Source organism: Colias eurytheme, chromosome 2, assembly GCF_061535395.1.
Source record: "Colias eurytheme isolate Ceu_HAF_F1 chromosome 2, ilColEury1 Martin Lab GWU primary, whole genome shotgun sequence".
Classification (NCBI taxonomy): domain Eukaryota; kingdom Metazoa; phylum Arthropoda; class Insecta; order Lepidoptera; family Pieridae; genus Colias; species Colias eurytheme.
The window spans coordinates 4,781,100-4,792,333 of NC_142981.1; the positions used below are offsets into that span (position 1 = coordinate 4,781,100).

General features: G+C 34.5%; 3 protein-coding genes across 3 annotated transcripts; 2 read left to right on the forward strand and 1 right to left on the reverse strand.

Annotated features, from left to right (window-relative positions):
- Nucleotides 1-207: 207 nt before the first annotated feature.
- On the forward strand, nt 208-1,398 carry LOC149910292 (mitochondrial import inner membrane translocase subunit Tim21). The gene is made up of 3 exons (XM_090107682.1): nt 208-631; nt 780-962; nt 1,174-1,398. Exons 1-3 carry the CDS (start codon nt 293-295, stop codon nt 1,324-1,326), a joined length of 675 nt encoding a protein of 224 aa, XP_089963808.1. The 5' UTR covers nt 208-292; the 3' UTR covers nt 1,327-1,398.
- Nucleotides 1,399-1,484: 86 nt separating this feature from the next.
- On the reverse strand, nt 1,485-3,171 carry LOC149910293 (transmembrane protein 231). The gene is made up of 5 exons (XM_090107694.1): nt 2,899-3,171; nt 2,659-2,828; nt 2,452-2,580; nt 2,080-2,305; nt 1,485-1,858 (listed from the first exon to the last, which is right to left on the reverse strand). The coding sequence occupies exons 1-5, from the start codon at nt 3,035-3,037 to the stop codon at nt 1,599-1,601; spliced, it is 924 nt and encodes a 307-aa protein (XP_089963820.1). The 5' UTR covers nt 3,038-3,171; the 3' UTR covers nt 1,485-1,598.
- Nucleotides 3,172-4,703: 1,532 nt separating this feature from the next.
- On the forward strand, nt 4,704-8,906 carry LOC149910294 (hemocyte protein-glutamine gamma-glutamyltransferase-like). The gene is made up of 9 exons (XM_090107705.1): nt 4,704-5,370; nt 5,469-6,298; nt 6,384-6,579; nt 6,658-6,846; nt 6,938-7,157; nt 7,254-7,518; nt 7,597-7,881; nt 7,962-8,087; nt 8,160-8,906. The coding sequence occupies exons 1-9, from the start codon at nt 4,734-4,736 to the stop codon at nt 8,310-8,312; spliced, it is 2,901 nt and encodes a 966-aa protein (XP_089963831.1). The 5' UTR covers nt 4,704-4,733; the 3' UTR covers nt 8,313-8,906.
- Nucleotides 8,907-11,234: the final 2,328 nt, after the last annotated feature.

The following is an 11,234-nucleotide window of genomic DNA, read 5'->3' on the forward strand; positions in this document are numbered from 1 at the left end:
CAAATTGCTTAGTGCACATCCTAGGCGGATGAGAGTTTAGTAAGTTCTCTTGAATTATAATTCAATCGTGCTGGTCTTTTAATGCCTGTGAAAAGCAATTAATGCTCTGTTTCTATGACCACAGAGTAAGTATTAAATTGATAGTCTATGATTGATAGAATTATATGTACTGACACTTGACAGATAATTTGACAATTTTGACTTTACTTCGTTGTATTCATGTGCTATTTTTGTTATTTTTATGAATATGACATTTTGAATTTAAATCATATGATTTCAAATATATTTTAAAATGAACTTATTATCTAAATCATTTCCTTTAATCCGATGCAATAAAAGTGTTCTACCCGTTTCAATTGGGATTTGGAGACCTAGTCTACGATATCTTTCTAGTCAAAAGGAAGGAGGCCTGACTAAAAGTCGGTCTTCTCAAGATCGTGGGGATGTGTCCACTGACGTTAGACCGCTTGGAGAAAAAATCAAAGAAACCACTAAAACTGTATCCTATACAGGAATTATATTAGTCGGTGTGGGAGTGACTGGAGTAATATTTTACTATGTTTTTAGGGAATTATTCTCCAGCAACAGTCCTAATAGTATATATTCAGTAGCGCTTGAAAAATGTAAAAATGTATGTATCTATAGTGATTTGAATTGTAACTATATTCATTATAATTTCATAAAAACTTTAATCAGTTTTTAATATTACTTTCAGTATTTTCTATTAAATACACAACTTGGACCAATATCGAAGGTCTGATAAATGTTTTCAATTGTAGGATCCCAGAGTGGAGGATGCTTTAGGTGCTCCCATAAAGGGATATGGAGAAGAAACAACAAGGAGAAGGCGGACTCATGTCAGTCATGCTGTTTATGAGAAAAATGGAGTAAAGCACATGCGCATGAGGTTTTACATTAAGGGCATCAGAAATAAAGCTGTAGTGGAATTGGATATGCAACAGGTATATTTAATTAAACTTTAATTCATTCTACAATAATGCAGATATAGAGAATCAGTGTTTGTTGTAACATCATAACAACAGCTTTGAATGAAAACAGTATGTTAACTAAATCAAAACAATATTATTTAGTACCTACTTTTTATACCTCTGTTATTTAAATGTACATAGCAATTATTCACCGAGGTTCTCATAATGAATATTTCTATTACAGAATGAGTATGGTAACTATATGTGCCGTTACTTACTTGTGCAGCTTGATGACTACAGTGGAAAGACATTTATTATTGAAGACAATAGAGCAGAGTTGGACAAAACACCAGCTGAATTTAATGGCCAATTTCCAACATTAACACTAACTCAGTGAAAAACCAAGTGCTATGTATAAATTCATTAGTTAAGTTTTAGAGATGTGAATAAAATGTACAGACAGATATTATGTTGGCATTTCTTTATTTTTATACCTTATTTGTATTTTAATTTTATCAAAAACAATCCTTTGTATTTTCTATATTATGTATATTGTTTCTGAAATAAACCATATTTTCAGTAACATATTACCTTCTGAATTAATATATGATTATGGTTTTTTTTACATTTTTGGGATATTAACTAGCTTCATATTCCAATCTTGGAGCTTCATTGTGGTTTTTTCCAAGGAATGATTTCCCATGCCATAAGCAAACGATTGTTAAAAACAAATCTCTTTATTTTACTAAAGATCCAATAAAACACAACAACCATGGATAGATATTGAGGCCAGGCCCATTTGATTTCTTGCAAAATACTTGGAGTGTATAATATTTTCATTTCAGGTATATTTAGATTGATGTCAATAAGAAAAGTCCCCGTTGAACCAATTTGATTTCTTACATATATTGGTTTTACAAGAGTTGTTGCTGGAATAGAAGAAGTAAATTTAATATTAACATGGAAATACAATGATCATTTTAAAACAAACACCTAAATAGATTAGATTTTATTTCCATGAGCACAAATCATTCTGCCAACATGGTTATTGTGTACTGAAATAAAATTGCTGAGTTATTCTTTTAATTTCTAACTTGCTCATATTATGTAATTTAAAAATTGTATATTATTGCATGAAATGAATACCTACTCTCTCTTAAAAAATAGTCTTCCATCATCAAGTCCACATTATTTTCAGTATTTTTTGCTATATTAAATAATGATATATTATTGGTTGTATCAATATGATGCCTTAAACATGGCAAATGTGAAGTTTGATCAAATTTCAGATGTCCATGAAACTTGAGACCAGAAGATGGTACTGCGAAATCTCTTGTTATAACGGCTAAGCTCTGCATTTGTAATAGACATACACTCTGTAAAAATATAAACATTATTGTCATACAGGTATTTAGAAAGATATAGAAAAGAAGATGGTTACCACTTGTATCTTTTCTCTATAAAGAATTATTTATTTTATTTATATATTTTAATGAGTTTTGGCCATTTAAACTGTACTCACCATTAAATGGAAATCAAGGCCAAAAATTAAAATTATGGAAGAGATTGTGTGCATATTTGGTACATTTAAATTAAGTCTAATATTTAACATATCATTCCTATTATCCTTATTGTAATCATGTTCTTGAATCTGAAATGAAAGAATATTTTATCAGATCTGTTGCAAAGAAAGAATAAGTAATAAAATTGAATTTAATGACACTCAAACCTGAACCTCTGCACAATGTTCTTCAAAATCCTTATTTTCATAATTAATTATGTGTGTATCACCACATGTTAATGTAACACTAGGATCACTAGTTTCTGCTACAAGTAAGTAATCAAAGGTAGGGCGAATCACCGGCTTTTCATAAAAATAATGCGAATTTAGCCAAAAGCCTGAAATATTAGTTTGACAATTTAACAATAAGATTTTAGTTGTATAAACATTTGCAAATTTAGTATTTACCTCTACTTCTGTATGCTATTAAAAATGGTAAACCTATATTCAAAACTGTTGTGATGAACGTAAACAACATCGCTTTGGAGAGGAAATAACTTTTGTACTGAATTTCCACATTATAACTGAACAGCCTGTAAAGACCCATAGCAATTTAGTTATTCAATATAATGTATTGCGTATAATTAAGGCTACTTTGTACATTATAATAATCGTTTATGCTATTTTAAGCTACACTTCAGGCATCGAAAATAAATCAATATTTGTTATTATTTATTTGCCGCTTCAACTGTTGTCTGTTGCCTAGCAACATATCATTCGTTTATAGTGTCTAAGAACAGTTGAGGATACATGACTTTTTGGTAAGTGATTCCAGAGAAAGTATTTTTCACAGGTTTTTTTTCTATGATTATGTAACTGAAATCAAACTAAATGCAAAATACAAATTATACTTACTAAAATTTTCTAGTTGTTATTCATATTTTTTTTCATCAATGACGTACCGTTTTACATAATATCAAAAGCCAGCTTGGCTAAAAAAACTGTTAAAATAATATTGAACGCCTATAAAAACATCTACCCGGGCGAACTCAGGGTGAATAGTAATATAAACATACTAAAAATGAATCGTCAAATGTTGATAAGCATAAAACCACAAATAAAACTCAAGGCATTACTTTTTAACCACTCAAGTGCGGGAGCCATTTTGCAAAAATCGGGTCTTGTGCGAAACCGGCTCCCGGTGCCGCCGCAGTTGGGGTTTTTGGCGGTCCAATATTTTTTTTAAGTCGATTATCTCAGATTCCTTTATCAATAGCACATTTGCAAGTATGTATATTCATAGATAATAAAATAGTCTATGCCTTGTCAAAACATGGTAACATATAAATAAATAAAAACAACTTGTAAGTCAAAGCAAATGTACCCTTGTAATTTTTGTTACATTTTGTCTGCTAATAAAAAATTAAAACAGCTGTTCAGTGAGATTTTAATATTTATTGATCCTTTGTTACACTCTTCTTACGAGAAAATAAAAACATCATACCCTCCCATACATTTTTTTTACACATTCCTTGTTTATTTTTTTGTACAAAAAACTACCTACTCAATGTGTCATGAAAAGTGGGCCACTTAAATCATGTGGTTATGTTGTTATCTTGATTTATAGCTAGCCTGTTCTTTCCTTAACATGTCATATAAGTTAGAAAGAGGAAGGTTATTAGACCGTTTTATAAAGCGAACGCAAAACCCACGACTGTTGATCGACCGGGAGCCGGTCGCAACGCACAAGCCCCTGAATGTGGATCGACCGGCTCCCGGTCGTCCCGCACTTGAGTGGTTAACGTTGTTGTTAGGGCACACGAAGAAAAGCAGACTTACCTAACTAGGTCTAGATATATAAAAAGTCGTGTTAGTTATAGAATAACACTTAAGAATGGGTGATAATTTTTTTTTATATTTCCATAAATTTGTCTCCACTTGTATTTGGCTACTAACTTTTAAAAAACGTTATAGAACTTACGTTAACTGATAGGAAACGACAACAGCAAAAACTACACGGGTGGAGCCAGGGCGAGTAAGTATTAGTATACATATAAGTTAAAACGTTTATTTCTACTTTTCCAACAATCACGTAATCCTAGAGGTTACAATTGACCGACTGTAGACAAAACGGCTTTGTTCCAAATGAAGTAGGTCTGGCGCTTCCATGTTACACGATACTTTCGCGGTGTTTGAACTCGTATTTCTGTTACATATAAAACAGTGGGTTTAGTCAAAGAGGGCATCATTTGCTCTGGTGACAACCCAGAGCAAACATTATTTGAGTAAATTTAAAAGTGAATATGGCGGCTGTGGAAAAACCTATCGTGGATAAAATGTCATCAAGTATGACTTCCAGTATCACTGGAATGGGGCTTGGTGGAATAACTGGTCTTGCAACTGCTCTTAGCACGCTGAGCTGTCACTGTGAGCAGCAAATTACAATAGGTGGAATGCCGACGAATTATGTACCTGGCTTATCGGCGAATTACAATATTTCAAGCTTCTGCCAGCGTCCAGGACAAACTCGACGTTGGCCTTTGCAGCGAGCTGGTCCAACAGCTCAGTTTAAGCCTGGTCGCTCCCACAGCACAGGTGTTCTACATCGACTAAAACATTCATCAAGAAATAGCCCCAATACGCAATACACTCATAATTTGATATGTAAATTGGCTGACCAAAATGAACGCCGTCGCCGTCAAGATGCTATGGAAATGATACCACAAAGTTTTTACGATCAGCAACCACTGAAGGTGGAACTTACGGAGTTCTATTCAAGGGATAATGCAAAAGAACATCATACAGAACAGTATGATTTGGTTAACGATAACATTTTTCCAAATCCTATTCTAAGACGTGGTCAGAAATTTCTTTTTGCTGTACGTTTTGATAGACTTTCTGACAAACAACAGGATATTATTCATGTTGTATTTTGTTGTGGTAAGTGTAATTAAGAGATAGACAAATAATTATTATAACTAATATATAATTTATTTTATTTGTTTTTGCATATTATTTACTTTCAAATTCCATTTAAGGTCCTAAACCCAGCGTGACCAAAGGAACTCGAGTGATTTTACCGGTCCAATGGAACACACAACCTTGTTTATTTCAATTCCCTCGTGATGTAATTGGTTCTGGAATAGGAATGAGCGTCGGTCTTCCACGAATGCAGGACGCGAGTACAATAACCACAACAGCTGTAGGGACAAATACTTCAATGAGCCCTGTCAATAGTATCAGGGAAACGGGTACATATGGCGTTCGTCGTAGCTCTTTTGGTAACGAACCGGCTACTGCTCAGCCAAGTCCTGTCAGCCCTCATGGCACTATTGAGAGGCCAGTTATTGATCGTTTTAGCGCTGCTACTCCACCGCCTCCGACATATGGTCGCAGCGTTGGAACGCAGCAAGGTTGTGCGCAAAATCCTACGACTTCCATTTCTGAGTCTGATAAATGGGATATAAGTATCCACCGTCAAGATGGTAATACCATTACATTTCAAGTTAACATACCTTCGACTGCTCCCGTCGGTTTATGGAATTGCTGGGTGCAAACGAATCGTTTAGGACAGCGGGATAACCGTAACGATTATAAATGCGATGAAGATATTTATATACTTTTTAATCCTTGGTGTCGAGAAGATACTGTTTATATGGAGAATGACGAATCTAAAAATGAATATGTTTTGAATGATCATGGAAAACTGTGGTGTGGAACTTGGAATCAACCCATCGGCCGTAAGTGGATCTTTGGACAGTATGATGATGTAGTGTTGCCCGCCTGCGTATATTTACTAGAGCGCAGTGGATTAGAACATTCAGAGCGAGGGAATCCAATTCGAATTTGCAGGGCCATTTCATCTATGGTAAGTTAAATAAAGTGTATTTTTAATTATGTACTACAATGTAATAAATAAATGTAATTCAATACTAAATAAACATTATTTATAGATAAACGCTCATAATGATGATGATGGTTTGATGGTGGGCCGGTATGATGGAGAGTATAAAGACGGAGTTGCTCCTCATGCTTGGACTGGCTCCGTTTCTATTCTTGAACGTTATTTGACAGATGGAGGCCGACCCGTTGAATATGGTCAATGTTGGGTGTTCTCTGGTTTGGTTGCGACTATATGCCGAGCGTTAGGTACATCGTCAATCAAGTAGTTACATTTCTTTAATTTAGAACATATTAGATGTAACTTTTTTATTACATATTCAACAGGTATTCCATGTCGGTCTGTTACGAATTATGTATCAGCCCATGATACAAACGGCACATTTACGGTGGACAAATTCTTCGATAAAGAGGGTAATGTAGTACCAAATGGACCCGACGAAGACTGCTATGATTCTTGTTGGAACTTTCACGTTTGGAATGATGTTTGGATGCAAAGACCTGATCTTCCACAAGGTTAGTCAAAGCATGTATTGCATGCATGCATTACATGAAATATTATATATGTATTACAATTTCTATACTTAATTCTTCAAATGTTGGGTAGGTTACGGAGGCTGGCAGATAATCGATTCAACACCGCAGGAAGGAGCGGAATCGGTGTTTAAATGTGGTCCAGCAAGTCTAGAAGCAGTCCGTCGAGGTGAAGTCGGTTTTCAGTACGACACTGCTTTCGTATATTCAGAAATTAATTCGGAACTATGTCATTTTCAACAAGAAGAAAATTCCCAGTGGGGTTTTGCTAAAGTGGCTTCAAATCAAAATCAGTGAGTGTAATATATTTTAAAATGAAATTTATACAAAATAAAAACGTTTTTAAGAATGTTTTCAAATTTATGTAATATTCGTTATTTTTACCGAAGGGTCGGGCGCAAACTTGTTACGAAAAATCCTGCTGTAGATGACGAAGAAGGTGATAGTGATTTACTTGAAATAACGCAAGATTATAAGGCTTCCAATGGCTCAGGCCCGGATCGGCTTTCGGTTATAACTTCTTGTCGTGGATATCAGCGTTTACAACAATACTACGAGATACCAAATCAAAGCCAAGACGATGTAACTTTTGATCTTATGGATATCGAAGTTGTACCTTATGGTCAACCTTTTGATTGTTCGATGAATATTCAGGTGATAAGGGTTTTTCATACTATAAAGCGTTTGGTATTTTTAGCAAAAATAATAATATTTATTTCAAATTATTTATAGAATAAATCAACTGAGGACCGAACGATACTATGCATACTAACTGCTTCCTCATGTTACTACACTGGCGCGATTGCATCACGGTTAAGAAGAGCTCAAGGCGAGTTTATCATTCGCGCGGGACAGCGAGAGGTGCTTAAGCTGCACGTTACACCTCAAGAGTATATGGATAAGCTCGTTGATCATTCAATGATAAAGGTTCATGCTATGGCTTATGTAAATCAAACACATCAGGCGTGGTCCGACGAGGACGACTTTCCATTGCACAAGCCAAAACTACAAATACAGGTGATTGTTTTTAATCTTACTTACGTACGAGAACATTATTGAACATATTATTATGAAAAATAATGCTTTCCTTTACATAGGCTCGAGGTCAACTGAGTGTGGGGCAAGAAAGCTCATTGGTCTTCAGCTTCCAAAATCCGTTGACTGTTCATTTAACGGAATGTTACTTCACATTTGAGGGTCCGGGAATACAGAGGCCACGCCAGGTATATTTCAAATCAATTTTATATTTTTTTATGCCATATCGATACAAATTTGACACAATTCTTTATTCGCAGGCTCGTATTCGCGATGTGAAGCCCGGAGAATTAGTTTCATATCAGGATAAGGTTCTGCCTCAGCGTGAGGGTAATATTCACGTTGTTGCTACATTTTCATCCCGGCAAATTGACGAAATCTTTGGAAGTGCTGTTATTAATGTGAAGGGCTAGCAGGAAATGGGGCCCAAATCGCCCCCCGCGGTAAATTGTTTGGGCCCTACCACACATACGGTGCACATCGATGTCGATTGTTCCTTCACGTCTTATTTAATGCCAGAGCAACATTTGTACGTAAGAGAAGGTGATACTCTTATAAAAACTGTATGAACAAATCAATATAGTATTTTATGGTGTCGACTGTCGAGTGTGCAAATTTTATATTAGAGTAATGATATACGTATAATAGTTATTACTTATTATGGTATAGATTTTAATACGACATGGCTATATACAACGGTAATCTGATAATATTTATTGCAAAACACAAAAAACACTGTGTATTGTTAAAAAAATACCAAAAAAATAAGCACAAAATATGCACTCGGGGGATGGTGGAGGGACGAACGTTGGGACCGAAATTACGTGCCATTATATTATTTAGGCAATTTTTGCTATTAATACTTGTGTGTGTTTAAACCTAAGATTTATGATATTTTATTTTAATGTTTAAATGTTCGCTCTTTGTATGTTTGTGGCGACTTAATATACGTAAATGATAACTGTATTAGGTATTTATTATAATAACTAAATGCACGTGTGTTTTTGGGATCTCAAAAATAAAATATTCACTGCATAAAGTTGTTTCTTATGAATTCTTGCACTACCCACTAATTAAAGATTTATAAAATAACACAAACTGATCACCTGTTTATCTGTTGCAAAAGCTCTACATTTTCATTTTTCATTATTAAAAAAAATGTCCTGAAAGACCACATGGATCTTGATGGACATAAGCATATCATAGGTTGGATATTAATAGATATTTCTAATTGGAAAAAGAAATAAGTTCGTTCTTACTAAGTTTGTTATTGTTAAAAGACTTTACCTATCAATACATAGAAATTATTGACAGTTTTATTATAAATTATATGTATTTACAAGACAGGAAAGTTCTATTCCTTCAATTAACGAACATAGGATACCTACCATACCTACTCTGAAACATGATTGACATAATTTCATTGCAAAAGTCCACCAATACGTGTGTCTACAAAGTACAAACACGTAGACCATCCACAATTTGTTATTCCCGGTGACTAAATTACTGATATGAGCATTGATGCTGAATCATGAATACTACCTATAAATAGAATATTTTATTCATTCATGAAGATCGCTTTACTTTTTAAGCATGATAGCATTGAGTTTAAAAGTTAAAAGTACCTATAAATATTATCGTTATGAAAGAAATAAGGCTACATAATATATTATGTATTATGTACTAATGACACATCGTTATGGAGATAGCTGTTTTCATCTTACAATGTTTTTTGATGAAATTAATTATGTTTTAATTATACCCTTACTTACTATTTTATACATTGAAGACCACGGTTTCAATGTCGCTTCTTTATGCGTTCTCTATCGCATTTACTATATGGGGAGTGCTCTGATGAGTTGTTTTGAACATTGCCCGCCGCCGAGTTCCACCACCGTTCCGTTCGTCAACAATACCACCCTCACCACCTTGACTGTTGGCAATCTACAACTGTGCGCTTTAAAAGATCTTTCTTCCCGCGCACTACAGTCATCTGGAACAAACTCCCTCATGCGGCTTTTCCTGCAAACGGCTATGAACTGGGGACCTTCAAGAAGAGAGCATATTCCTACCTGAAAGGCCGGCAACATACTCACAATGTCTCTGGCACTGTGAGTATGTTGCCGGCCTTTCAGCGACGTGGAGCACTTACCACCAGGTGACGCGTCTGCTGTCGCGGAAGAATTCTAAGTCGCGGAAGAATTCTTACAAATACCCGCGGCCCCATCATTAAAGCGGCTCGACGGAACACAGTGGGTTTTTAGTCGGTAAGAACCCGACATAACCCACAGCTCCTTCCCCGGGGGCCGTGGGTATCTTTGGAAGATTTCCCCACTATAAAAAAAAAGTTGACGCGTCTGCTCTGTTGCCTCCTCTTGCATAAAAAAAGTAGCTTTACAGTTCGGTTGCAGATTAAGTAATGTATATTTTAGCTAACTCTATGTAATGTAACTTAGTTTTATCATTCAACGTTTTTACATTATGTACATATAAATAACATTCTATTGATCTCGATTGTATTATATAATATCTAGATTATATTATCTAGAGTAAAAAAAAATAAGGTAGGTATGCAAATATTGTCACAATATAAAAAAAAATATTAGGTACCTAGGTAATAACTGCTACTTTGTATAATTTCGATACTTAATTAAAATTGACATTATGATCACTATTAATTAATAATTATTATCAGTCATTTGCCATGATGAAGAATATTTCTATAGGTATTTGTACGTCGCCTATCTTTAGAAACTTTTGTTGTAAAACGTGCTTTGGCTGTAGTTGAATGCTACCAATTTACTCGCCTATGACTTGAGTGTTGAAAATATCTCATAAGGCAGTCAGTTCTCATGACTCAGTAATTTGTTTTATATGAAATTAATTTTCAAAAAATTCTTTAAAAAAGTCGTGTTAGTTACGTTGTAACTCGTTTCCGGAACGACCGAAAATTTACGGACCTTACATAATATACTTTACGTTTAATAGTATGATTTATGAAGATATTAAACTAAAGCACAAAGATAAATTTAAAAAAAGAAATCATTTAGAAATGCGTACCCATTCATTAAAATCAACTCTAGAAATGAAACAAAATCGATTCACGTAGAGATTGAATACTTACGTAAATTATGTATAGTAAGGATGGTCAATGAAACTAAAATGGGAATAAACGCATAAACTAACTTCGTGGAACAGGTATAATTACGAATCAATCAAAGGCTGTGAATCTTCATTCCTAATTACGAGGAAAATATATAATACGTCAATATGTAAGAATGGAGACCTTCGTGGGCGACAATTTGCCATTGACGAAGATGACGTCACTCGTAGTA

Bases quoted from the DNA above. Each gene is read 5' to 3' on its own strand.
- LOC149910292 (XM_090107682.1), top strand. From the start codon at position 293: ATGAACTTATTATCTAAATCATTTCCTTTAATCCGATGCAATAAAAGT. The intron at 632-779 runs GTATGTATCTAT...TTTCAATTGTAG, and splicing joins CGCTTGAAAAATGTAAAAAT to GATCCCAGAGTGGAGGATGC. The intron at 963-1,173 runs GTATATTTAATT...TTTCTATTACAG, and splicing joins TGGAATTGGATATGCAACAG to AATGAGTATGGTAACTATAT.
- LOC149910293 (XM_090107694.1), bottom strand. From the start codon at position 3,037: ATGGGTCTTTACAGGCTGTTCAGTTATAATGTGGAAATTCAGTACAAA. The intron at 2,829-2,898 runs GTAAATACTAAA...CTAATATTTCAG, and splicing joins AATAGCATACAGAAGTAGAG to GCTTTTGGCTAAATTCGCAT. The intron at 2,581-2,658 runs GTTTGAGTGTCA...CTTTCATTTCAG, and splicing joins AACATTGTGCAGAGGTTCAG to ATTCAAGAACATGATTACAA.
- LOC149910294 (XM_090107705.1), top strand. From the start codon at position 4,734: ATGGCGGCTGTGGAAAAACCTATCGTGGATAAAATGTCATCAAGTATG. The intron at 6,580-6,657 runs GTACATCGTCAA...CATATTCAACAG, and splicing joins GACTATATGCCGAGCGTTAG to GTATTCCATGTCGGTCTGTT. The intron at 8,088-8,159 runs GTATATTTCAAA...CTTTATTCGCAG, and splicing joins GAATACAGAGGCCACGCCAG to GCTCGTATTCGCGATGTGAA.